A 25,805-nucleotide genomic window follows, 5' to 3' on the forward strand; every position below is an offset into this window, starting at 1 on the left:
TCCTTCCAGCGCCCGTGGGCCGGCCGGCGCTGGAGGCGCACGTGGCGCACAGYGAGCGCGGCTGGTGCAACCTCTCGCTGGCCTGCGCCGTCCCTGGCGCCGACAACATCACCTACGGCTGGTCGCGGGCTGGGGTGGCCCCCGAAGCCCTGGGCCACCAGCCCGTCCTGCAGCTGTGGCTCCGCGGGGACGCCAACGGCACCGTCTACCTCTGCAACGCCAGCAACGCCGTGAGCTGGGCCACGGCCAGCACCGACGTCTCGGCGCTGTGCAGCCCCCCAGGTGACTTGCTGCGGCGCGGGGGGGACGGTGCAAGCACCACTGGAGCCAGGCGTCCTTGGGGCCCCCGGGCATCCTGGCTGAAGGGTTTCTCCTGCCCGTGGCATGGTTTGGACACCCGGGGAAAGTCCCTTGTCCCAGCCCTGCTGTTGGCTTTTAAGGGTTACCGGCCAGGCCCTTCCATGCATGTCGTATTTTGGGGCAGCGCGATGCAGAAGGTGCCTTAGAAGGGGCTCTGCCCCGCATCGAAGGTCTCCCTGTTCCTTCTGCCCTTGTTTCTCCCCAGAGTTTTTCACCATGGAGTTGTGGTGGATGCTGGCCGCGGCCCTGGGGCTGCTGCTGGGTGTCACAGCTCTCGTCCTCATCCTCGTCCGGAGGTGCCGGAGGAGGCCAGGTAAGGTGCTGCCCGGGGCTGTCACCTCTGCTCGGTGCCGCCGCTGGGGTCGCTTCTCCTTTTCGGGTTGGCACGGGACAACACAGAGCATCCAAACTGCCGCAGCGATCGCTCTCTCCGTCCCGTCTGCTTTGCTCGCGTGTTTCCCGGGGGCCGAACCCCCCGGGGGCCGGAGCCCCTAAAACACCGACCCTCCTGCTCCGCTCGTGTTAAGGTCCTGCAGGAAACGCCGAGCAGCCGCTGACCGTCTACGAGGAGGTGGGCAAAGCCCAGCCCAGCCGCGACCGCGTGAGTGCCGGGGCACCCCTTCCCCACGCCGCCCCCCACCGCTGTCTAAAACATCCTTCCCCCCGAGCTGGATCCTTTAACCGAGCTGGGGCTGGTTTTTCCCCCCGCAGAACGGGAGCAGTGAGGCCACCAGGACGGGAAACACCATCTACACCACAGTGTGCTCCAAAACTCTGGTAAGGTCGGAACAAGCTCCCGCACGGCTGGGATGCACGATGGGTCTGCAGCCGGGCTGGCTGCTTGAAACGTCCTGATTTTCCCCGTTCCAGGGGCCCGGCCGCCTGCGGGAGCCCGAGAGCTGCACCATCTACTCCACCGTGCAGGCCAGCAAGAGGGTGAGTTCCTCCTGCCGCGACTCCCAGGGTCTGCCTTTCACCAGGGCTTGGAAACCTTGGTCCCCTCCGTGTCYGTAGGAGCTCAGCGGGGTCCTCGGATGCTCCGGAGCATCCCTCCAGGATGGATTTATGGCTGAGCCATGGAAAGCTTTGCGGTCCTTCTCAGCAGGCAGGGGTGGGCGCGCTGGAGCGTCTCTAAAGGCAGGTTCTYGCTCTGCTTTGCAGTCCCCCTCTGTCAAGAGGAAGAGGATCGATCCGTCTCTGACCTCCACCGCCTACGCCGAGGTAACGGACTCGCGGGAGCCCCGGTCCAGGGGCAGCCCCAAGCCTTGCTAACACCTCCTTGACGTTAATCCCGGGTGCAGCTCAGAGCACCTCGCTCTCCAGATTTTGCCTCCTGGGCAGGAATCYGCCCTCCTCGTTCCCCATCCCTGCTCCATGCGGATGGGCACGTTTTCCTTAAATTTCTGCTAAGAGAAGCCCCTCGTGGTCYGTGGCTTGCGGGATGAGGGGGTGGAAATGCCGACGGCCTCGAAGGGGGGGAAGGACCCAAGGTGCCACGAGCCCCTTGCAGCCCCGCGCTCAGGATCGGCCRTTCTCTTGCAGCCGGCGGAGGCTTCGAGACGCTGGCGCGCCCCGCCGCACACCTCGCCTCCGGCCGCCGYGGGCCACCGCCTCTCCTAGCCGCTCGGCAAGGCCCTCTCCTCCTTCCGTATGGGCCTCTCCGCCCGGAGCGAGGTGCCGAGCTTTCTGCTGGGGGCCGGAACGTCGCCAGCCGGGTCTTCGCGCAGGTCGCCAAGCCCAGCTGCTCCTTGGAGGCTTCCTTCAGGGATGGAGAACAGACCCGGTGGCCGGGAGCTCCCGCTGCAGAAGATCGCTTTGAAACGTGTGCGATGTGCACGCGTCTAGCGTGACGGTGATCTCTTTGGGTGTTTTTTTCCTCCAGGTCTCGATAGGTTCRACACACGTTGGGGGTTTATTTTTAAGTGCAAATACAAGCTCAAGTGCAGGAGGTGGCTGTGGTCCTTGTTCCATGGCCTCTTTATAGCCTCAGAGGTGCCTGGAGGGAGGGTGAGGGGCTTCACCTGCAGCTCGGCAGCCCCTGGTGAACCTCTTGCATGGGTGGGCTCTGCCGCAGAGCTGCAGCCTCGCGAGGCAGGTGGCGACGAGTCATCCAAGGGTGGAAAACCAGGTTGCTGCTGATCCCATGGCTGGGACGTGGCCCTGCTTTGCACGGTGCCTGGAGCCACCCGGACGTCCCTTCCCACCGAAGTTACTCCAAGTTTCTCTAACAAAAGTCCCGAGCCCGGGGCGGGAAGAGCACAAAAGCCCTCGCCAAAGGCACGTTAATTGGGATCATTAACGGCGTGGTGCACATCACAGTCCAGGGAATAAAATCACCCCGGGGACACGGTGACCATCGCACCCGCAGGCTCCAGATGGGCGCTGGGAGCAGGGGGCAAATTTTGGCCCCTTGCCGGAGCAGCGGGTCTGAAATCCCGGCTCCAGCGAGGAGGAAACATCTGCGGAGCCGGAGTCCCCGTCGGCGCGCCGGGCTCCATCCCAGCATGGTAATTAATGCTAATAAGGGCCGYGCTGGAGACGATTTGCTGCTGGCGCTGAGGCAGCAGTTTGCTTCCCAGCGGTGAAGTTCGCTTTCCCATCTCCGCAATATAATCCGGCATGTGGGTGCTCAGCACGGCTGGATCCAGCCTTGTGCCGGCACCACTTGTGCCACGGCATGTGCGTAAAAGCATCTCCACCGGCGGCTCTTTGCCGGGATGGACACAACGCGCTCGTGGCCGGGACGAAAGCAGGTCGGGGCCCACTTGGAGGCCCCGAAAKATCTTCATTTGGGAAGGAATTTGGCCTTAATGCAAACGCTTCATTTTAAGCACCTGCACGACATTTGGGGCCGGTGTGCTTGGATTTCGGCACGGAGGGTTAAGCAAGGCTCCGGCAGTGGTTATGCATGTGCTTTGGTGGTYTTTTGGAGCAGGGCCGGTGCTACGAGCCCGGCTGGTGGACGCGGCTGCTGCGTGGCCGTAGCAGAGCCCAAACCCACCCGCGGAGCCCTTGTGAGCAGGGGCTAACGATGGAGGAGGCTGTCGAGGAACCAAATCATCCCTCTTGTCCGCTTCTCACCTGCACCGACTGCATCAGAGCCGGGGTCACGGGGACGGGACCAACGCAGGCTCCTAAGGATCCGCTCGGGGCCACATCCGGGGAGCGTCGGCTCGGCCGTGGAGGCTGTGGTGCTGATTTGCACCCAGTTTTGCAGCCTGGGAAGTGTCACTGCGCGGCTGCGCACAACAGCATTGCGGGGGGGGGGGGCAGATGCAGAGAGTTTCAGCACGGCTGCAGATCCCCGCTCGGCGGTGCGCACGGAGCCAGCGCAAAGTCAAGCCCAGGGCTGAACCCGCGTCCACATGACTCCGCTTCCGGCGGCAAAYGAGGAACTGCTGCTGCGCAGGGCTGCGCTGGGTGGTGGTGGGGGGCTGCCGGCTCATGGGACCCTCGCGGGGGACTCGTCGCCCCGACTTCTTGGGCGCGGAYGCCGGATGAAGATGGCGATGGGCCTTGTGACCGTGTTCCTCTTCCTCCTGCTGCGGCAAGGTGGGGCGGCCAGGGCGCAGGGGGGCCGCGGCGGGCGCTGGGGCACTGCCGGCTCCCGGGGGGCGCCCGTGGTACCGGTGCATCCCCAGGGGCAGGAATTGGGGGGGGGTGGGAGCTTCCCAGGGCCGCCGTGACAGTCGCTGCGCTCTCCCGGCAGCCGCGGCGCAGGGCGGCCCATCCGTGGTGGCCGGCATCGTTGGCGGCACGGCGTATCTCCACCCGGCGCCGCGAAACCGGACCACCTTCCACCAAGTCCACTGGCGCTACGAGAAATCCCAGAAAATCGCCATCCGGGAAGCAGACGGCTCAATCCGCTACCCCGACTCCCGGTTCAAAGACCGGCTGCGGCTCTTCCCCAACAACACTTTGCAAATCCGCTCCCTGYGGAAAAGCGACCGAGGAGTCTACTGGCTCTACCTGGAGGAGGAGACCGGCACGGAGCACACGGATAACGTCCGCCTGGTGGTGTACGGTGAGCGAGGCGGGCATGTGCGGAGGGGGGCATGGAGGGACGGACGGACGGGGGCTGTGACACTGTGACGCCTCTTGCAGAACGGGTGCCGAAGCCCACAGTGAGAGCCGAGGTGGAAGGGGGGGACACGGCGCACTGCCGGGCCACCTTGACCTGCTTCGTGGACCTCGAGGACGTGACGTACGAGTGGATCCTGCCCCAGCGGCAGCCGCCGGAGAGCCGGGGCTCCGAGCTGCACCTCTCCTTCCGCCCCGGGGTGGAAACGTACGTCTGCCGGGTCAGCAACGCCGTGTCCGCCAGCAACGCCTCGCTGACCTACCGGCACCCCTGCTCCTGGCAAGGTACCGCGGGAAAACCCGCCTGGGAAGGGGCYGCGCTCGGGGGCTCCCGGGAGCAGGCTGCCGTTGGTGGGGCCGGCTGCGGTCGGGGGCRTCCCTGGGCTCCGGAGCGGTCAGCCCCTTTCCGGAGGGGGATGTGGCGGGTGCAGCCGAGCTTYGGGGTGGGGGGGAGGATGGAGAGCCAGGAAACGCCTCTTCCCAYGCTCACGGGCGCTCGGGTTTCCCTCCAGCTGAGTCCTCCGCTGTCTCCGTGGCCCAGAACACTAAGATGCTGCTGGCTCTGGCCTTCCTCCTCTTCCTCCTCCTCCTCCTCCTGGCTTAAGGACACACTGCCACCACCGCCAGCTTTCCTCGTCACGTCACCTCCTGTCGCTGCCCCCCCTCCCCGGATGAGGCCCCCRAGCCGGCAGGGACCTGTGGTTTCCCGGTGCTGCGGATGTTGTCCACAGCTGTCGGCTGTGCCGGGGTCGCTGCCGKGGTCCCAACTCCCGTTTCCGCAGCCGTTGCGGGGAAAAGGCACCTGCAGAACCGTCCTGGAAAACATCTCGCCTCCAGGCAGCTGCTCCCCGCGCGTCCGGGCTGCCCTGAGCTGCACCAGCCGCAGTCCGTGCTCCGCTCCCAGCCCTGCTGGCACCCTCRGCGGAGCCCCGTGCCTCAGTTTCCCCTCCTGGCCCCTCGATGCCTTGTTGTAACTGGAGATCGGCATCGGGGGGGGGGGGGAAGCATCTAACGTTTATCTCGTTCCTCGCAGTGGTGCTTTAAAAACTCCAGCGATGTAGATCACGGTGCTCACAGTCCCGGGACGGGGAACGTCTCGGAGCAGCGTTTGGGGGGGGGGAGCGTCTGAGCGGGCGCTGGTGCTGCCGTCATCCCTGCAGCGCCCCGGGGGGGTGAAACCCCCTCCCCTGCTAGCGCGTCTCCATGAGCCGCCTGCACGGAGCTTTTTGGGGACCCTCCAACGCCAGCGGCTCCCCGGGAGCACGGGGAGATCCCAGGAGCCGACAGGGTCCCGCTGCCCTTCACGGTGCCAACGTGACGGCACGGGGTCGGGGCGGCCGTGTTTTCTCTGGAACGCATCGTGCCCTGGGAAGCTGGAAATCRTTTTGGGGGAATCGGGGTCCTCCAGACCACAGGTGAGCGCGAGGTGCTGCACGACGTCCGGGCCCGGAGCGGCTCCAGGAGGCAGAGCCGAGGCTCAGCAACACGGGAGACGCCAGCAGGGCAAATACGTTTTGCTGCCTTGGGAAAGGTGTGTGTTTGTGCAATAAACCCCTTTGCTGTTGCACGAAGGCCGTGTTTCCAGGTGTCCTGAATCCTTCTGACTCTGCGCAGCAGCCGGGTGCTCGGGGGACCGCAAGGGCGATGGGGGCGCTCAGACCTGCTGGGAGGAGCCGCGTATCCGGCCAGGAGCCTTCCCACAGCCATTCCTGCGGCAGGGAACCGGCTCCCGGCGCAGAGCCTGGCACCGCAGGCCGCCTCCATCCCCTCCACCGGGGCAGAGGGATGCATCCCGCGGGCGGTGGAGATGCTCTCCGGCTCTGCAAGGACAGACGGGGATTATTGTTTTTAGTTAAAAGGTGTTTTTTCTGTGAGTGCCTATTACGTTTTTTTTTTCCTCCTCCCCTTCAGGCTCCCAGRTGCTTCCTGGAAGGTTTTTCTTGCTGCTTTTGCTTGTTGAATAATCTGTCTCGGGGTGGTCAGCAAGGTGGGAACCTGGTGTCACCGTCCCTGCGGACGCRGTGCCAGCCCGGGCTCTTACGGCTCTGCGGGACCAGGGCGCTCGGTTTGCAGCGGCCGCTTTTTAGGACGGGATTTCTGCCTGGGCAGCAGCTCGCCRCTTTGCAAAATGCCCCCAGGGTGGTGGTTGTGGCCAGGCTGCGTGTCGAAGCCCCTCGTAATCCGGCTGCCCGCTGGCTCCGAGGGTCCCGGGCAGGGACGGGCACAGGCGGGGAGCAACCTCGGTCCTGTTTCGGCAGAGCCGAAGCTGCAGCGTTAGGGGAAGGAGCAGCTTCCTGCTCATCTGCGTGTGACTCATCCTTCCTTCCTTGCACCTTTTGCTAAGTCCTTCCCTTCTGTGCGCAAAGGGCTTTTTAGTCACCGGGAAATGTCCTGTTTTCTCAACTAGGTGCTTTCAATGTGGGCAGAAACAGCTCATGGGGATGCCAGGGGCCAGCGAATGCTCTAGCAGCGCTTTAGCCATAACCCTTTTTTTCTCTTTAGAAATAACTTACTGACCACAAAACTTGTTTTTATGGAACTCCCAGAAATTGGCTCCATTAGAAACTGTGGGGTATTAAGTTCACCTTTTATTTCGTTATGGCACTACGGTTGGCTCCGTTCACTTTAAAACAGCGGAAGAGCTCCTACTTTATGCTCTCGCCTCTGTTTTCCTCTGGAAACCAGTACAGCAAAAGCACCAAAAACCTGAAGAGGAATAGGAAAAAAAATATTTCTCCCATTTAAAAACACCTGTGCAGAGAGGGGGCCGAGCAGCAGCGCAGATGAATAATTCATTCCACTAAAAACACAAAAACAACCCCGCTCTCCGTAGCCTCTTCCAGCAGTGGAACGAGCGGGCGGTGTTTTCCACGCTTTCCCCTTCCTCCGCTCTCGGCCGGGGCGGCAGGGCGCCCGGCTCGGCTCGGGGCCGTGGAGCGACCCACTGCTGGGACCTGGTCATCCCCGGGAGGCATTAAATATCCCGGGAGCAAAAGCAAATCACAGTCCGGGTCGCTGCCCTGAGCACCCGGCCTGAAGAGGAGGATTTGCCCTTCCTCCCCTCCTCGGTGGGTTTGCAAAGGCAAATGCCCCTCTTGCACCTCCCTCTTGTGGCCGATCCTCTGGAAAACGGGCAAATGTTGCTCATGGAGTGGGGGAACCTCTTTGCCGCCCCGGAGTGGGCTCGTGTCTCCTTGGCCGGAGCGAAGCCGGGGCCGGGAGGATGCGGGCAGCCGCGCGTGGGGGCGAGGAGCAGCGGCTCCGGGGGAGGCCCCGCTCCACGGCACCTCTCGGCACGGGGAAGCTGTTACCGTACTCGAAGTAATTTCCCTCCCGCTCACTTCTCGTATTTTGGCGCCCGGTTAGGGACCCGGGGCAGGATGACGGYGCTCCGGTGCCAGCTATAAGGCGACGCTGCGCTTCCTTCTGCAGGTCTCTCGAGCGCTCTCCAGCGAAGCGTTCACTCTGCTTTGAATACTTTCCACTCGAGAGAGAAAAAAGAAAAAAAAGAAAAAGAAAATCATTCAGCCAAAAACAGGAAACACATGGCCCACGGCGGCGTCTCTGATTTGAGTACACCTGCTCTTATAATGAGGCCAGGGGCGCATATTAACGGCAGTGCAGGAGGGGCTCCCTGAACCGCGGCATGGACCGCAGCGCGTACCTCTGGCTGCTGAGCTCCTTCTGCTGCGTCTGGGGTACGTGCCTCTTCTATCGATCGGGGCTTTTGGGGGTGGGGGGGGGGCTAGCAGGTTTTAAGACGTATATTTCTCGCCGGCGTTTAGAAATATATTTGCTTTATAGGGCGGGTGGGCAGAYGGATCGAGTAGAAGCAGCCGTATAGAAGATAAACGAGTTGAAGCTGCGCGCGTAGCGTCTCTAACGTGCTGCAGGGCTGAGGGAGGAGAGAGCGAAAGATGATGGACGGGCAAAGCGTCCTCGCCGTAACGAGGCGCTTTACAGCGCGCTTTAATGGGGTGTTAATAGCAGGGAAGAAATAATTTAGCACCAGATGTGAGTCGGGGTGTTTAAGACGAAGGTTTCCTGGCAGATTGCCCTGGCYGCTGCCGTCGCAGATCAGAGGGGGCCGGGAGGTGGTACCAAAACTACAAAATACACTTAAGAACGGAAGGAAACTTGTACCAGGATGATGCTTGTTTTCTAACTTGTAAAACTTGCTTTAAAAAAAAAAAAAGAAAAGAAAGAAATAGCCCTGCTGGCAGCATCCCGAAGCCAAGGTGGCTTCTAAAACYGGGCTACCAAAAATCTCCCCAAAACACTCCTTGCCCGGCCACGGAGCCGAGAGGCGGCCGCCGGGACGGGGAGCCCGGGAGCAGCCGGTCGCCGGCGCTCAGCCGGGAAGGCGGCGACCTGCGCCGAGCTGGAATTTCTCCCGCAGCCTTGCTGCCTTGCTATTACTCGAATACCTCCCCCCAAAATCCCCCGCGGGGTTTTCTCTCCACCTCGCGCGCCGAAAGCTCCGCGCACGCCCTACCTGGGCCGAGGGCCGCCGCGGGCTCAGCGTGGCGCCGGCGGCGTTCGCTCTCCTCCGCTCCCCCCCCCAAGCCGGGTTTCGGGCCGGGCGACCTCCCCGCATCCCTCTTTCCCGCGGAGCAGGAGCGGGTCAATCGCCTCCCTGATACGGGGGAAGTATCTTCTCTCCAGGAACTGCTTCGTGCTGGGGCACAGGGTTTTTCTACCGTGATGCAAAAAGGGCTTTTCCAGCRGTGACTGGCAGGAGCTTAATCACAGCATGCCGAAAATGCTGTATTCCGTAGCGGCAAGAAAACACTGGGGAAAAAAGCATCCAGCTCGGTGCTGGGGTTATGGGAAACAGGAGAGCGCGAAGGGGCAGCGGCCGGGTCTCCGGGCCCCGGCGCATCACGGCCGTGCCTGGTCCCCTCCGTGGAAATGTCGTTCCGGAGCAGAGCCGGGACCCCGCTGGGCTTTGCACCGCGCTGGGAGCAGCGAGAAGCAGCGAGTCGGTGTTGTGCCCCCTCGGGCAGAGCCTTTTCCGTGTTTTTTACTGGAATGGCTGCAGGAGGGGCAGATGCTGGGCACCTCTGTCTTACCCCCCCTCCCTCCTTTTCTGGGGCAAGCCCTTGCTCCGATGGAAAGAAAATTCGTAAGAAGCAGCGGTGACAAGGGCAAGGCACCAACGGCGATGAGCTGGCATCTCTCRCCGCACCGTTTCCTACAAAAACAAGCGTTAGGTAACCAGGAGCCCCGGGGAAATATGAATCACCGGCTCGTAGGCAAAGACAGAGAAGCATCATCGCGGGGGCAAGCGTGGCCTCGTGCCCTCCCAGCGCGCTCTTGAGGAAAGGCGGCCGCGAAGCCTCCCGCCCCACCGTCCCCGAAGATGTTAGACCTCCTCTTATCAAACGCGCTTTCTGTGACCGCCGAGAARCGCCTTTGGGAGCTCCTCGTCCTCGCGCGACCTTGCAGAGCCTGGACGCACCCCCGAGCCCCTCTCCAAAAGGCTGGATTTCTCTTGCAAYGTCTGGAAGAAAAGTCCTCCAGAAGGTTTCTCCAGATGCAGCGTTCCAGGGAGCCGGCAGGGAGCAGCTGGTGTTTCCCCTCCCGGGGCTGGTGGATGCTTTACCTTACGGTGCCTGTTTTGAAGAATCTCGTTCACGCAAATGAAGGCTGTTTCCTTCAGTCGGGGGGGAGAGGAAGAGCGGAGGAGGGCAGCATCTCCCATCCTCCCCTCGGGCCCGGATCCCCGGGCTCATCCCGCTGTCCGCAAGCCATGTCCCTGCGGAGGACCGCGGCATCAGGGCACTGCCGTTACTCCCGGCTCTGGGAACGGGGCGGTGGTGGCACCCATGGGCAGGCAGCGGGTGCCCGAGCGGCAACCAAGGGGCGCCCAGCGGGAGGTTGGGTTGCAGCAACCTGCTTTTTCACCCAATGTGCTGGAAATCACTGACGCAGGGTGCAGGGGTACCAAGAGCTTTAGGCAGGTTAAAAACGTGCTTAGATAAACTGATAGAAAACTAAAAAGGAAAAAAAAAAAAGGAAAACCCAACTTGAGGGTGTCATCTCACAGAAACCAAGAAGTCCCCAACCTGCAGCTTGCCAGGGCGAGTCAAACACYGTCCCCATCTCATCCCGCGGGCAGAGGAAGCCGCGCGGTCGCTCGGGGCCGGTCAGGCTGTCCCCMCGTGTCCTTCAGCCCTTCTCTCGGCTCTCCTCCTAGGTGCGAGCCGCGGGGCGAGGGAGACGGTGCTGGGGACCCTGGGGAAGGCGACGTTCCTGCGGATCCCCCTGGAATTCCAGGAGCTGACGGTGAGCTCCGGCGAAGCCGTGTGGAAGCGGGACACGGAGGACCCGCATCGCAAGCTGGTGCTGCTCAAGTACTTGGACGGCAACTACACCAACTACATGCAGGAGAAGACCCGCTTCCACCGGGCCAACTTCTCCCTGGAAATCCTCAACACCAGCAGGCAGGACAGGCAGCTCTACGAGTACATCATCAGCAAGGGCAGGGATGAGACTGTCTGGCAGATACAGCTGGAAGTATACGGTGAGGAATGGTGATGGGGGGGGACCGCGCTGCCCTTGCCGCTTGCAAGGGTGGGCGCCGGGGCTGCGGGGCACGTCCCTCCCCGTCTCCTTCCCACCAGGCTGTGGTGAGCCTGGCACCCTCTTGCAGCCTGTGAGCCGGGCATCTCCTGGAGCTTCTGGGCATCTCCTGGAGCTTCTGGGCACATGCAGACCCCATCTTTCTCCATGCTCCCGATGCCATTTAGGGATGCTGTGGCAGGAACGGGATTGGGGCCAGACCAGCTCCCCTCTGTTTCTCGGGGTGCTGCAAGAGGCCGGTGGGATTTACGGGGCAGGGGACAAGGCAGCGTCCTTGCCCCGGAAACGAGCCCCGGCATCCTCCATGCCTCCCCGCAGAGCCGGTGTCGGCGCCCCGCATCCAGGTGCTCAGCAGGACGCTGGCCAACGGCAGCTGCACCGTGACCCTCGAGTGCGTGGCGGAGCGGGGCGACCGGGTGTCCTACAGCTGGGGCGGCACCTGGCACCTCTGCGCCGGCAACGGCAGCCTGCTGCACCTCTCCTACAGCCTGCGCAACGGCAGCCTGGCCTGCGCCTGCACCGCCGCCAACGCCGTCAGCCGCCGGGCCGTGGCCTTCAACGCCTCCGAGTGCGGCCCCGAGCAGCAGGGTGAGTCCCCGGGATCGGGCAGGGTCCGGCGTCGGCGAGCGGACGGGGCTTGCGCCACCCCRGCTTGCGTCTCGCCCCCTCGGTGCTGCCTCATCCCGCTGGTTTCGGGGTGGTTTTTTTGCATTGCTCAAAGGAGGGTTTGGCAGGAAAAGCGGCCGCCACGAGCCCTCGGCGCGGCCGAGGACTTGCCGTAAACGCAGCCCCGGCGCCGGCCGCTTCCCTCGCCTCGGCCGCTGCCTCCCCGGCGCTCATTGTAAATGCATGAGACTCGCACGCGGCGACGTCTCCGGAGGATTTAACCAAAAAAAAACCAAACCAAACCAACCCAAAACTCAGCGGCAACTTCCCCTTCGGAGGCTCCGGGGCAGAAATCACGCTCTGGCTCGCTGGGGTTTTCTGCCGCCTCCCGCGTGACGCGGGGACTTTCGCCGGGGCTGGACGGAGGAGCCTCGGCCCCTTTCCCCGGGGAGCGGCGGGCCGGCGCCTATTTCCTTCGAATCAACCCGCCCGGGAGCAGTGTTTTTCACCCCGTTTTTGCAGCCGGCCCGGGGGGGGAGGGGGGTGCAACGCTTTCCCTGGGCTCTCGACGAAGCTCGTTCGCACACTTAAACGCATCGGCAGGGCAGGTTTGTGGCGCCCGTGTGCCGTGCGATGGGTCCCCCCCCCCCGCAGTCACTGTGAAGCAACTGGTGACATTATTTYGGGCCTTATCCGGCCCCGATCTGGCTCCCCGGCAGCTTTTTTTGCTGACGGTGGCAGCTCGGTGGCAATTGGGGCGAGCGCTCGGCTCAGCTCGAGAGAAGCGTTTCCTGCCCGTCGCTTCCTGCTCTGCCAAAACCGGCAGCCGGAGGCGGCGGCGCCAAGGCGGAGCGAGGGGTTTTTCGGCTCGCTCCGGACCCCCGGCCGGGCAGAGCCGCTCAGCCGGCTCCTCTCTCTGCCCCTTCCCCAGGCGGCGCCGGGCTGCGGATGGGGCACCTGGTGCTGGCGGTGGCGGTGCCCGTGGCGGTGGTGACGATGGCCGCGTGGGCGCTGGCGGCCGGGTGCGCGGCCCTGCGCGCAGGTGAGTGCCGGGGCGCCCTTCCCTGSGGACCCGAATGGTCCCAGCCCGAACGCCGGGGGCTTCTCGCCCCGCGGCCCCATCGGAGCCGTCGGTCCCTGCCGGCCCCGCGCTCCCTTCCCCTTCCCTTTGCAACACCCAACTTGCAAAAATGAGCATCGGCCATAAGTCCGCGGGCTTCTCTCCCCCTGGCCCGGAGATCTGCCGCGGGGCCATAGGATCTGCACCGTCCCCCCGGTGCTCCGGGAAATGCTCCGGCGACCGGGCAGCCCGGCTTGCAAAGCACCGGCGTCGGGCTCCGCTGCTGCGCCGTCCCCTTCTCCCCGTGGCACTAACTTTGTCACCTCCTCCGTCCCCGCAGCAGGTGCCAAGCGGGAGCGGGAGCCGCTCGCCGAGGACGGCGCCGTGCACACCATCTACTCCCAAGTGCAGCGGGTGGAGGTGAGTGCGGCCGGGCTTTCCCGGCTGGAGCGCTCGGAGCGCCGCCGAGCCACTGGCATCCCAGAGGATGGAGCAGTGTCCACCCGTCTCGGATGCCGCTTGGCGCAGGGGAGTTTTCTTTCCCGGTTGGACGCGCAGCACGTGCYGGGCTTCGGCCACTGGGTGTCAACGCAGCCTTGCTGCCGGCTGCCGCAAGGGCCAAAGATGGGGAAATCCTGCCGTYGGTGGGCTGGGAGCTCCCTGGGCCTGTCCCGCTCCGGCGCGGCATTGCCCCTGGTGCAAGGATGCTGCRGGCGGTCGCGGGAATCCGCGGTTAACCTGGGATGAGCTGGGAACAGCATGGGCTGCTGCACCGTCCCCGCGTGCTGGTGGGGGGGTTTGGGGACAGACCGTGCGGGTTTTTTGCTGCRTCCTGCCGGCTCATCCTTCGCTCCCCGAACAGAAACCGAAAGGCCCCCGCGGGCCCCCCGCCGCCGAGTACCCCGCCTGCACCACCATCTACGCTGCCGCCACCGGGCTGCCGCCGGACACGGCGCTGGCCCCCGTCCCAGCGCGGGAGCAGCGCCCGGCGCCCAGCCCCCGGGCAGAGCCGCGCACCCGGCCGGGACCCCCGCCGCTCCCGCAGGTGAGGACCACTGCYGCCGCCGCCGCCGGGCGTTTTCCCACGCTCGCTTTTCCCTCTTTGCAAAATCCCAYGAGATTTAAGCGGCTCTTGCCGGAAATGAGCAGGTTTCCGGAGCCGCTTCCCGGGAGCGGGCGATGCTGGCGCAGCCCCTCACTGCCGGCTTTTTGCTTTCCGACGCAGACCCCCGACAAGGGGCCCACGACGGTCTACGCCAGCGTGACGCTGCCCAAGATCTGAGCCTCGCCGCTGCACGCTGCCGGCCCGGCTCCCCGGGCGCCGGCATCCCGGGCTGGAGGGAATCCCACCGGCTCCAGGGAATGGGGATAAAACCCTCCAGCGCGCGCTGCCGCTCGCYGCGGCTGCGCTGAGCCCCGACGGCTGCAAGCACCGGCCCCGACGTTAAGGAAAGGCAAAGCAAAGGGCAGAACCGAAGCAAGACGAGAAGCCTCCTGGGGCCGTCGCTGGCGGGACGGGATGCACCGGGAGAGACGGAAGCCCGAGGAGGAGCAGCAGGGCTCCGGCCGAGCTCCGAYGGCTGGCACGAGAGAGGGGCAGGCAGCGGGGAGCGGGACGGGCAGCCGTGCTCGTAGCCCGCTTTGCACCCGGCAGGGCCCCACGGCTCCGGCCCCGGCTTCGCTAGAGGGAGCCCCCGGCCCGCGGCGGCCGGCACGGCGCGGGATGACGCCGAAGGACCCGACTTCAAAGGCAGGAAGAAGCAACAGAAAACCGCTTGCCGAGCTCTTCTTTGCAGCGAGGAGCTGCAAAACGCAGCAGCTCTCAGCCCCTTGCCCCAGGAAGGCGCCTCTCCGAGCCCCCCCCCCAACACGAGGCGCCCGGCGGCGGCACGTCCCCTTTCCGCCGACGGCTTAYGGGAGCGGGGAAGCCTGCTCCAGACTGACCTTCACGCGCGGAAGCGCGCGGGAGGCAGCCCGTGGCCGCGACGCCGCCGGTGCCCCCCGCTACCTCCCTGCGGGGACCCCGGGGCCGGGGCGCTGGAGGAGGCACCGGGGCTGCAAATTGTTTCCACCCCCCCCCTGCCCCATCCGCACTATTTGATCGTCCCGCTGTAATTCGTCTCATGCAGCAGGTCTGACCTCACGTGCAGCAGGAAAATAAATTGGTAGTAAAAAAATCTCCCAACGAGGCCTGCACGAGAGCTGTGAAAAACAAGAGGACGAGCCCTTCGCCTGCCACCCAGCCGGCGCTTTCCCTTCTCCATGGGTGCCCTCGCCTTGCTCCGGGGGCTGCGGTGGGATGGGGCTGGGGGACGGTGGGGACACCGGGGTCCCGGGCAGCCCCCCGGCCTCGGTGGGAAGCCGGCTGCCCCGGCCAGCAGGTTTGGAGCAGGAGCCTCCTGGGGCTGCTCGGGGAGGGGAAAGAGGAATCAGGGCTTTTGCTTGTCCTTTGGTTCCTCCTTTCCTTGCTAATGAAAATCAGCTGAGCTGCTTGCCTGGAAAACTGCGTCAGCCCTGGTGCTCGCTTCCCCCCGGTGCCCGCCGAGGCCGACGAAGGGGGAGAATGCGCTCGACCTCATGCTCCTAAAATAGTGCAAAGCCTCAATTTCCGTGGCCGCCGCTCGTCCTTGCCGAGAAGGCGCTCGGCGCTGCAGGCTGGGCGAGCGACCCTGCGCCACGCCGCGCGTGAAGCTCCGCGGGGCCCGAGGCGGTTTGGACTTCAAATTCTCACTCCAGTCGCTGGAGCTCCAGCAGAAACACTGTTAGGGCACCTGGGCTGTTGCTGCGTAAATGCAGGAACCAAGCGAAGGCAGCAAACCGGGGCCCAGGGAAGCCGGAGCGGTGCGGTTTTAAGGACAGAGCTCCCCGCTGCTCCCATGCTCTTCCCCACCTGCCTCGCGGTACGACCGAGCTCGCRCCGCTTCCCAGCGTAAAGCTGGATTAAGGAGGCGGCTGCCCTCCGAGCAATGCTTCTGCCRGGGCTGAGCGTCCAGGCCGGAGCAGCATCGGTTACAGCCCTCGCGCCGCAGCGGCCTCGTGGGATGCAGCAGGGCCGGGGGCATCGCCAGGCGCGAGCGGCCCACGCGGATGCGCAAGTTGGGTCTCGCGGCACCTTGCGGCGTCCCGGTGCTCCGCTCAGCAGGCACCGCTCCGCCGGGGCGCGAGTTGCAAACAGTAACACCCGCCATCCGCGATTTCCTTGCTTTCCCTTCCCAATCCTTCCGAAAGCAGGGGCCGTCGCTCGACCTGGTGCCGTTGTCATTGCACCRGTAAGAACTATTGGACTAAAGAAAMCCCCCCCCAGATATCTCCACCCACCATGAGCTTCGCAGAAGCGGCAGAGAAACTTCCGCCTCTCGCCGCGGGTCTGGCAGACAGCGGGGTGCAGGAAACGGCGTCCCACGAGCCGCGCTTAGATGGGAGCCTTTTGGTGCCTGCCGTTCGCCGTCCTGCTTCACCGGGCAAGTAAGCRCAGGGCGGCCGGGTTTCCTGGGAATGGGGCCGGGGCGGCTCGGGGCGCTTCCCGCGCCAGCCCCGGAGCAGGCAGGGCTGGCACCGCTGCGTGGGGACGGCTTTTCCCCTTGGGCATCGTTCGCTTGCCACGTTGCTCATCCATCCCAAAGAGGGGGGACGAAGCGGGGGGCGAGGCGCGGAGCCCCCCCAGCCCGGGCTGCCCTTGCGCTGAGGAGCGGCGAACGCGCCAGGTCTCAGCTCCCGCCCGCTGCTCCCCAGCTGTGCCCGGYGTGAAGCACTCGCCTTTCCAGCCCGTGGCGCTTCCTTTCTGTTCCCGGCTTGGTGTCTCTTCCTTGGGGTCATGCATGGAGTTTCCAGCATCTCCGGACCCCGGGGTGCTGCCGCGGGGCACTGAGGGCTGTTTAAAGCAGAAGATGCTTTGTAYCTGCTTTTGGGCCGCCCTGAGGATTTCATAAACACGAGTCTAGCGACGGCAAAGGGATGGAAGTAACATTAAGGGAAGTCTGAGAGGAAAAATCCTGTGACTTCCTGACTAATTCCACGAGTCCGGAGAGCCAAGGAGGGCGCTTGGACTCCCGGCGGCGCCCTGGGGCGGGCATGTGCGCCCGGTTCACCGGCTCCGGGTGCCTCTGCACCTTGCAGTGTTGCTCTCCCCTGCCCCGGGCTGTGGTTGCGGGTGGCTGGGCTCAAAATAGCACCTTCGCTTTCAGTTGTGAGCCCAGAGAAAACATTCGGCAGCAAACTCCYGAGTGCTGCCTTCCTCCTCCCTCCTCCTCCTCCTCCTCTTCCCCCCAGCAGCCCCCCAGCAGGGCTCTGCTACACCATAACCCCTGCTGCTGCAGCAAAATCTGTTTTGAGCAGCGGCGTTTCCTCCTCCAAAGCCTTCTGCCCGTGGGAGTTTATCTCCCCGGCAAGCTTTTCCTCTCCCGGCGGCTGCAGCCGGAGATACAYGTCCTCGCGGGCTCGGGAAGGCGCGTGGCCAGGGCAGACGCCACCCATCTCAGCTGCTCGCTCTGCTGACGACATGGAAGCTCTCGGCCCTCCGGAGCTGTTGCAACCTCCCCTTCGCACCTTTGCTTCGCTTCTCACCTCGGGGCTTTGCACCTCGCCCCCGGCTCCCGTGTGCTCGCGGGGCGCTTCGCCAGCGGGGCCGGGCCGGGCTTTCGCTTCCGGAGGAAAAAGAGAAACTACATCTGAGGCCAAAGCCAGCATCTCGCGACCAGAGCTGGAGGCACCTGGCTGGCCCATTCGGGTGCCCCTCTGCCCTCCCGCAGCCGCTGGAGGGCCGGGAAGGGTCTGGCCCRGGGCTCACTCATGTCACAACTCCCAAGGTCTCAGCTAGGGGCAGTCGGCGATGGAGTCCCCCCTCCCTGGGCCCGCGGAGGACACGTGCGGACCAGGACAGGAACAAGCCGCGTTACCTAAGGGGAACGGCTGGACCAGGAACTTGGCTTTGGTGGACAGCTGGGGGTTTTCCRGCCTCGGTGCTGCTGGGCCGCATCTCGCTCTTGCTTCTGTCCSCAGTGTGCTCCGGGCACGGCGCAGCCACAGAGGTGAACGGCGCCGTGGGCAAGTCCGTCACGTTTCGTCTTCAGAGCCTGTTGGAAGGAGAAGTGGTCTGGATCAGTCGAAACTACGTGATGGCAAAAGTCAGGCTCGGAAATCCTCCCGAAGTCACTTTTTATAACCAAAACTACTTGAGTCGCCTGTCCTTCTCCGACAATGGCACCGCAGCCACCATCTCGCGGCTGGCGATGGAAGACGCTGGCATCTACGAGGCTCTACCCTTCACCGCAGCAAAGTCTTCCTTCAGCCTGCACGTGTACGGTGAGGGGTTTTCTTGTCTTTTTTTCCCCCTTTTTCCCTCCTCCCCTCTTTTTCTCAGGCCAGCCGCGGGTGCAGGAGGAGGGTTTCACAGCCCCTGCTCTCCCGCTCTCTGCCGCTCCCCGCAGCGGAGCTGCCGCAGCCGGCGGTGACCTGCACCTGGCACAACTGCTCCGGCGCCGTCTGCCGCTACGAGCTGCGCTGCGCCGTGCCGGCCCCGGAGGCCGGAGTCTCGTACGCCTGGAGCGACTCGGCCGGGCTGCGGCACAACAGCACCGCGCTGAGCCTCGAGCGGCTGCCGGGCCGGGAGCTGCCCGTCACCTGCACGGTGCGAAACCCCGTCAGCCGCAGCAACGTCACGGTGGAGCCGGCGGCCGTCTGCGCAGGTAGCGCCCGCGGCGTGCCGGCTTTTCCAAAGGGAGRAACCACCCCGGGGGCGGCGGGATGGGGCTGCCCGCGCCGGCTCTGCCGCCGCCGGTGCAGCGGGCTCGGCCCCGGGAAAGGCGGCTCCGTGGGAAACACTCACCTGTCTCCCTTTTCCTTCTTTTCTGCCCACGCCGCGCCGCCAGAAAGCACCGCCCAGGCTCCCGTTGCCGGTGAGCCCCGCTCGCGGCGCGCGAAGCCGGAGGCGCGGGGGGGCCGGGGCGCTCGCCGCGTTTGCAAAGCCGATCGACCTCGCGCGGCGCGGTGCGGCGCCGGACRGGATTCGGCAAAGCCCTGCTGCCGGGCGGCTTGGGGGCGCTTTGGAGCAAAGACGGGCTCGCTTCCCGCCGGTCCGATGGCGGGAAGAGGCGCCTACGTGTTTCRGCACGCCAGGACCGTTTCTCCGTTGTCACTGGGCCTTTTTTCTATTTTTTTGCTTTTAAGAAACCTCCGCCGGCAGCCGAGCTGCAGCCATCAGTGTCGCAGTGGCGCTTGTCGTCGTGCTGCTTTTCGCGTTGGGGATCGCCCGCGCCAGAGGTGAGCGGCTCCGCGGCGCGGCCGGAGGAAGCTCGGCTCGCCCTCCCCGCCGGCCTTCGTGGCGGCGCCGAAGGCCTTTTCCCCGTTTYGCTCCTCTCCCTGTTTCCCGGAGGCTCCGGGCGCGGGACGAGGACGGGGAGGCTGGAGCTGAGGACGCGGCGTGCCGTTTGCTCCGGCTCCGGGCGGTGACGGAGCTCCTTGTCCTTCCTCCCGCAGGCAGACAGGTCTTCCCTCGGTGTGTGAGGGACAGGACCAACACAACCAACACAGGTAGGATTTTGGGGGTCTCCGAGGCATTTTCCTTCCTCCTCCTTTTGCAGCGGGCTGGGAACAGGTTGGTCTTGTCTAAGGTCAGGAGGAAAATCATCCGTCATCGCCGCTCGCTCCTGGAGCATAGCGTATCCCCCAAATGCTTTAAAAACACCACGTCCAGGCTGAGGGTCACCATCCGTCATTCCCAGGGTGAATCCCCGCTCCGGCTTTCCCAGCTTTTTCCTGGGGCTCCTGCTCTCCTTCAGTCCCACCCCAGAGACCCCCGCGCCGTCCCCATGGCCAGGACAAGCTTGCTCAGCCCTGAGAGCCCGCGAGCAAGACGGGATTTGGGGAAATCCCGGGGCGGGATGAAGAGGAGCTCGCGGTGCCGAGGCCGAAGGGGGGTCCCCGGGCGACGCTCCCCCTCCGGGCAGGCAGGACCGTCCCGTCCCGCGCGCCGCTGCCCGAACCAGCGGGGCTCTCACCAGCCGTCTCACCCGGCCGCTCGCTTGCGCTTTGAYGCTTCAGCCGAAATAAACCCCAGGCGAAATAAACCCCTTAGGGAAGGGCTACGAGCAGGGCCTGAGTGCCCGGCTGGTGGTGGCAAAGCCTCAAAGTGAAGCCGCAGGGATGAGCCGCAGGGATGAGCCGCAGGGATGAGCGATGGGCTTGCTCAGCCGCTGCCTTTTGCTCCTTGCAGACACCGACAGTCTGACCGTATACGCCCAGGTGGGCTCCTTACAGCAGGTGAGTCCCTCCGGCTCCGTCCCCGTCCCCGTYCCGCGGCGGCACGGCCACCTGCCTGCGTCTCCCACGGAGCCGGGAGCCGGGCGCTCGCTCCCGCGGCGTTTTTCGCAGGCTCTCGGAGGGCTTAGGAGCCCTGCTGAACGCTGATCTCCCAAAACGCCTTTTAAAAGCCTTCCCCGCAGGGTCCCGCGCAGAATTCGTCTAACGCAGAGAAAACGGATCCGAAGGCGACGCCGGCCGCCRGCAGGGAAACTGCCCAAACCATCTACTCCACAGTGCAGGCCACRGCCCAGGTGAGTCGATGCTCCCTGCCCTCCCGGGACGGGCGGCTCGGCYGCGGGTGGCTCTCAGGAGCCGGCCGGGAGCCCCGCTCGGCCCGCAAGCGCCCCGGCACCGCGCCGTCTCTCCGCAGCCGCAAACGGACGACGAGAAGATCCGCAACGGCGGCCCGGAGCAGGGCAAGAAAAGCGCGGGCACGATGAAGGCCCCGGGTGGCTTCAAGGGTTGGCTCTGAGCCCAGTGCATCCCCTGATTCCCCCCCGGAGCGGGCGGCCACCATCCTGCCCTTCGGGAAAGGAGCCGGCAGCGGCGGGAGGACGCCCATGCACGGGCATGCGGCTCCTTCGCATCCGCCCGGCGTTCGGGCTCCTTTCTCCGTCCCCTCCGAGCGGACCAAGGGACGTGCAACGAAACCGCGGCAGTGGCGAGAGATCCAGCTCTCACCTTGCAGAGGAATTAAGCTTTTTCAATACCCGACTTGGACACGCGGCAGCAGCGAGGGGGAGATATTGCAAGCTGACACTTGCGGAGCTGGAAAAAACACCAGCCCTGGCGCCGGCAGGAGGACCAGGACAGCGGCCGGCGCAGATCTCCTCCGCTCTCGGATGCCTATATACGATTTGTAATTACTACTTGAGATATTTATGTATATAAAGGAGTAAAATAGCGTAGCACTGGATTTAGGCAGCTTTCTAACGGACCTTTGCCTTGGCTGTGCAGGCAGTAAATTATTTAGGGACCAAACCAGAGACTGCTTCGAAGTGTCGCGCACGGCAGAGCCCTCCAGCAACTGCTGTAATAAAAATGCACGACGCAGCCGAGCGCAGTCTCTGTCGGCTGGTTTTCCAGCAAAACCAGCCTATTATTGACAAACTCCGGGAATAATGTGTTTGGTCCGTGTGTTTTCATGGTATGGCAGGGAAATACTGTTTTTGTACTTTCTCAAAGTCGCACTCGATTAAAAGATATACCTTAATTGGGTATTTTAGCAGTGGATCCATCCAAATGGCACAAAACCTTCGTAACCGGTAAGGTGAGAGCCAGGGCTCCAGCGGGAGGTGGCAATGGAGCGGGAGCTGGGAAAGGGCCGGCGGGAGCGACGGCACCTGGGCCGCGGGCGTTCCGGCGCTCCGGGCCCCGTGCTGGAGCAAAGCAAGGGAGCCCTGGGCAGCGCCAGAGCCCAGCCCAACCCCGAAATCTCCCATGGGACCTTCTGTGGCCGTTAACGAGGGGCGTTGTGGTGCCACCACCTCCGAGCGCGGAGGAAGCCGTTGGCCGGGCAGGAAGGGGAAGGAAGGCATTGCGAGCACAGCCGCGCCGCGGCGAGGAGCATGGACCCCCGCGGCGGCCGCGGCTGGATCTGCCTGGCGGTGCTGTGCTCCGGAGCCGGTGAGGGGCGGCGCGGGAGGGACGGGGGCCGGTTAGCCGGGAGCAGGCTCGGACCTCCCACGTCCTCGCGGTGGAGGGAGGCGTTGGGGCGTCCGGGCTCTTGCATTGCAGCAGGGGGGTGCTGCAACCCCGGGCTTGCACGTTCCTGGCTCCGGCAATGTGTCCTGCCGCTCGGGCCGGGCTTCTTGCAGGACGCGCGCCAGGGATGCTCGGGCAGGCGGGAGCACCGAGGTCGCCGGCGGCTCCGCCGTGGGCAGCTCTGACTCAGGCCCGCGAGCCCCGGGGCCGTCTCGCCACCACCGTGCGCCGCCTGAGCTGTCCCCGCCGGCTGTTGCCCCATCTCCGGCTCGGCGTGACGTGACGTGCGGGGGGGGAAACGCTGCACGCTGGGAAAAGAGCTGCAAACCGCCAGCGCTTGTTTCACGCATGGTTTTCTCACGCGTTGGTGGAGAAGCGCAGGAAGCCGGTGCGAGACAGCCCGGAAAGCAAAGGGCAGGAGGAGACTGCCAAGCTCCTGAGCCCAAACGCCGCGAGGCTGAAATGGGTCCTGGGCTGAGCCGCTCGCGTTTGGGAACRCGGCACCGGTGCCGCTGGAGCTATCGAGCGCTGATGTGAATTAACGAACTTTGTTCCCAGCTCTCGTCCTCGTAGGAGAGGAGCAGGGAGGCCAAAGCCTCCAGCAGCCCGACGGCGTCCCGGGGCCCRAGGGGGCCCCCAACTCCACCGCCGGGGAAGGGGATGAGCCGGCGGCGTGGACGTGGGTCCCCCCGGGGGACGGGGCCGCCGACCCCTCCGCCCCGCCGACGGGAGCGGGCGCCGCGGGGAACAAGAGCCGTGAGTACCCCAAAGCCAGGGTCTCGCGCCCCGAAGCGCCCGCTCCGCTTCCGCAGAGCGCAACCGGTGCAACCAGCCTCTCGTCTCTTCCAGAAAACGCGTCGGCCGTTCCCGTGCGGTACTGGTCCCCGGTCATTTTTGTGGCCGTTGCTTTGCTCGTGCTCTTCCTGACCTACAGGAGGACCAAGGGGGAAGGTGAGCTCCCGGGGYGGCTCCTCGGCTTGCCGGCTCGTGCGCGGGGCTGCGCAGGAAAGGGTGGCGGCAGGCACCGAGCCCACATCCGCCGGCACCTGCGAGCGCTGCAAAGCAGCCGGCTCCGCTGGGGCAGCCTGCGAGCGGGGCTGGGTTTGCCCTGCTCCGGCAGCCCTGCTTTTGCCACCGTTTAGCCTCATGGCGAGGATTTTCCCCTTGCTCAGCTCTGACTTAAAAAGTCTAGGAGTTTTAACGCATAAATCCTACGCTCGGAGGTTTGCTTTTCCCCTCTTCTCGCACCTTTGGGCTGCCCGGTTCCAGATTTGGTCTGTAGCGCAGGACTTCTTCTTTTCTGTTTTAGTACGACCTGAAATTCTGGCCTAGTCATAGGCCTGCTTTTAAGGCATCACTAGTTCCTGCAAAGCAAAACCAAAACCCTTCCTTGCACGTAGGGCCCCTGGCACGACCGGCTTCCCAGAAGGAACTTGCTGGGGCTTTTGCAAAGTGCATCCAACCCCCAAATTATTCTAATGCAACCTGTGTATTTGCCTCGTTTCGCAGAAAGCGGCAACCAAGTGGCCTCGAGCAGCGACTCCTCGGGTAAGACACGGTCCGACCTGCCGCGACGTGTTTGGCACCAGTTTGGGTGGCGACACCCGCTTGGGCGCAGGGGAGCGTCTCCCTGTAATGTCTTCTGCCTGGTTTTCGTGCTTTTATTCACATCCAAAATCGCTGTATTGCAGACTTGGGAGAAGCAGCCACCGTCCCCATCCATGACAGGGCCCCAATAATCCCTCCTGCCAGGGTGAGTCCAGCTGATGGGGGGTCCGCAGCCGAAATCCTGCCTCCTCCGCCCCTTGCCCGGGCTTCGAGCCGAGCCTGCCCCGGCGGGCGATGCAGACGCGGTGGGGACACGAGTTCGGGGACGGGGATGCTCAGGGCCGCACAGCGTCTCCTAAAGCCGCTGCCGTCTCCGCTGCAGGAGGAGCGAAAGGGGCCGGAGAAACCCCCAACCCAGGACCTGAGGGAAACCATCCTCGGCGAGGAGGATGCTCCCCCGCCGCAGCTGCTGCCGGCCCAGGTATTTTAACGCTCCTCGGCCATGTCGGGCGCACAGTGTAATTTTGGGCAATAAGCAGGAGCAAGGGACTGCACGGGGCCGTTCTCAGGTTTGCCCAGCTTGCAATGTGCCCAGCGCCGGGCATCGCAGGTGCTTCCAGCCCGGGCCGGTCCCCGGAGGAGGTTGATGCTTTCCAGGGGATGCCCACATGTGGCGGTGCCCTGCGGAGTCCTGTTCCCYGTCCCCGGAGCAGGGCCTGACCTTGCTGCTCTCTCATCCGAGCAGCCCATTGCACCCGTGGCTGCCGGCAGCTCCCGCTGCTCCGGAGCGCCYGGCGCTGACTGAGGGCTCCCAGCATGGCCGAAGCCCACGGAGAAACCGGCAGCTTCGAAACGCCCCGAGGAGGCGGCGAGGCCGGGCCACGCGCGCGGCGAGGATGCTCCCGGCCGGCGACGAGGCCTCGCCGCCTCCTCGGCCCTTCCCGGCCCGCGGGTGCTGGAGCACGTGTCAAACCCTGGCAGGACGGGAGCCAGCGCGTGGCACGGCCGTGCACAACGTGGCTGCGCGTGGCATGGCCGTGCACGTGCATTTTCTAATGCGCATGCAAGGACAGGGGTTGGATGGTCAGCGACGCGCACGGTCGAGCCAATAAAGCAGGGTTTCACCCCAGAAACGCTGGGTTTTCTCTCTGGCCTAAGCGAGACCTGGGTGAAAGAAGGGAAAGTTGCAGCGGGTCTGCAGGCCGCAGGTAACTCGCCGCAATGACCCCGCTGAGTGGGGGGAGAAACACAGAACAGGCGAAAAAGAAACAAAATTGCCCTTGTGTGAGCAACCACTTCCTCCGTGAGCTGCATCCGGACGGAGGCATTTCCACCTGCCGAGCGTGCGGGGCTGTTTCTGCGCTTGCCCCGGCTCCCCGTTGCATCCCGCCGGGATTTCTGCCCGGGTTTCTCCTGGGGGATCACTGGGTCCTGGGCACGAGCGTGCTGGATCCCGCTGGTGGAGGGGAAGGGGGGCGATCCGTGGCCGGGGGGGGGGCGTTTCGTGGCGGGCAGCCCTCCCCGCGCAGGAAGCCGCAGCTCAGCCCCGAGAAGTCAGTTTTTCCCCGCCGTGCCCCGTCCTCGGGGAAGGAGAAGAGGCGGCTCTGCCCACTCAACGGGTAAAGCGCCGACGTGGGGGCCGAGAGTGGGAAGTTTCTTTTTTTTGCCGCTCCATTACTCATGAGGGGAAAAATTGCGCAGGACCGAAATGACCCGACGGGGCTGCTCAGATGACTGTTGAACTCGTCACAGGTCAAAGAGGGGCCGAGGGTCACGGGGCTTGCACGCAGCGGCCGGCAGCCCCCGGCACCTTTGCACGCTCGGAGGGCGGCTTTGCAACCCGACCGCGCCGGGGGGGGGACGGGGGGGACTCACGCTTCCGCCGCGAGGGCCCGGCGGGGCGCCGCGGGGTTTCGGCACGGCCTTCGGCTCCTTCCCTGCCCTCGGTCCYGTGCACGTCTGACGCCGCGCTGACGCTCCTGTTCCTCCTTCCCTGAGCCTGGCAGCAAGGAGAAAAGGGCAAGGTAACGCCAGAGCGGCTCCGGGGCAATTGCAAATCCCCCTCCCTTCCCCGCGCCGTGCATTTGGGGGGCAGGAGCAGCACCCCCCCCCCCTTACCTTGAGCCGCCGGCAGAAAGGACACGGCTGTTTCCGAGCATCCTCCGCCGGCACCGGGCATCCTCCGAGGGCATCTTTCACCGGGGCAGGGCTGGTTTCCCTCCGCGTGCTCTCTCGAGGCCGCATCCTGCCACTGCAGCACCTTGACCCAGGGCTCAGCATCAACTCCAGCGCTGCGCAGAGCCAGGCCGGGCAGATCCGAGGAGTTGAAGCAGCTAAAAGTGCTGCCAAACCACTGCTAGAAGCCGCGAGCCAGCTTCTACCAGCTCACCGCAAAGCGCCAGGTGTGAGAAGACAAAGAAAAATGTCAAATGTGTTTATTTTATATATAAAAAAAAAAATTTGTACAATTTTAGTCCCTCTATGGAAAAAAAAAAACAACCAAAACTTCCTAACACTGCTGTAATGCTTCGATCCACTGCAAACTGTAAAAACAAGCTTTTTA

The 25,805-nt window shown here is 64.5% G+C and overlaps 5 protein-coding genes across 5 annotated transcripts in view; all 5 read left to right on the plus strand.

Annotated features, from left to right (window-relative positions):
- The window catches only part of CD244 (CD244 molecule), a 4,514-nt gene extending 1,827 nt beyond the window's left edge, over positions 1-2,687 (plus strand). Inside the window, exons 2-8 of the mRNA XM_026073822.1 lie at positions 10-282; positions 566-673; positions 888-961; positions 1,072-1,137; positions 1,231-1,296; positions 1,522-1,581; positions 1,903-2,687. Coding sequence (XP_025929607.1) covers positions 10-282; positions 566-673; positions 888-961; positions 1,072-1,137; positions 1,231-1,296; positions 1,522-1,581; positions 1,903-1,980 — 725 coding nt within the window. The 3' untranslated portion in view covers positions 1,981-2,687. The remainder of the gene's footprint in view (positions 1-9; positions 283-565; positions 674-887; positions 962-1,071; positions 1,138-1,230; positions 1,297-1,521; positions 1,582-1,902) is intronic.
- Positions 2,688-2,846: 159 nt separating this feature from the next.
- On the plus strand, positions 2,847-6,011 carry CD48 (CD48 molecule). Its single transcript, XM_026073829.1, has 4 exons — positions 2,847-3,912; positions 4,070-4,384; positions 4,465-4,725; positions 4,953-6,011. The coding sequence occupies exons 1-4, from the start codon at positions 3,726-3,728 to the stop codon at positions 5,042-5,044; spliced, it is 855 nt and encodes a 284-aa protein (XP_025929614.1). The 5' UTR covers positions 2,847-3,725; the 3' UTR covers positions 5,045-6,011.
- A 1,941-nt stretch (positions 6,012-7,952) lies between these two features.
- On the plus strand, positions 7,953-14,884 carry SLAMF1 (signaling lymphocytic activation molecule family member 1). The gene is made up of 7 exons (XM_026073896.1): positions 7,953-8,138; positions 10,640-10,966; positions 11,344-11,613; positions 12,563-12,673; positions 13,032-13,111; positions 13,554-13,736; positions 13,917-14,884. The coding sequence occupies exons 1-7, from the start codon at positions 8,087-8,089 to the stop codon at positions 13,971-13,973; spliced, it is 1,080 nt and encodes a 359-aa protein (XP_025929681.1). The 5' UTR covers positions 7,953-8,086; the 3' UTR covers positions 13,974-14,884.
- A 1,141-nt stretch (positions 14,885-16,025) lies between these two features.
- Positions 16,026-20,430, plus strand: LY9 (lymphocyte antigen 9). The gene is made up of 8 exons (XM_026073862.1): positions 16,026-16,156; positions 17,690-17,992; positions 18,118-18,375; positions 18,559-18,585; positions 18,857-18,949; positions 19,166-19,219; positions 19,902-19,948; positions 20,131-20,430. The coding sequence occupies exons 1-8, from the start codon at positions 16,108-16,110 to the stop codon at positions 20,428-20,430; spliced, it is 1,131 nt and encodes a 376-aa protein (XP_025929647.1). The 5' UTR covers positions 16,026-16,107.
- A 1,004-nt stretch (positions 20,431-21,434) lies between these two features.
- On the plus strand, positions 21,435-24,674 carry LOC112969967 (collagen alpha-1(II) chain-like). The gene is made up of 7 exons (XM_026073834.1): positions 21,435-21,616; positions 22,253-22,450; positions 22,544-22,645; positions 23,204-23,242; positions 23,386-23,447; positions 23,625-23,723; positions 23,988-24,674. The coding sequence occupies exons 1-7, from the start codon at positions 21,559-21,561 to the stop codon at positions 24,045-24,047; spliced, it is 618 nt and encodes a 205-aa protein (XP_025929619.1). The 5' UTR covers positions 21,435-21,558; the 3' UTR covers positions 24,048-24,674.
- Positions 24,675-25,805: the final 1,131 nt, after the last annotated feature.

Source organism: Apteryx rowi, unplaced genomic scaffold (genome assembly GCF_003343035.1).
Source record: "Apteryx rowi isolate R43461 unplaced genomic scaffold, aptRow1 scaffold_379, whole genome shotgun sequence".
Taxonomy (NCBI): domain Eukaryota; kingdom Metazoa; phylum Chordata; class Aves; order Apterygiformes; family Apterygidae; genus Apteryx; species Apteryx rowi.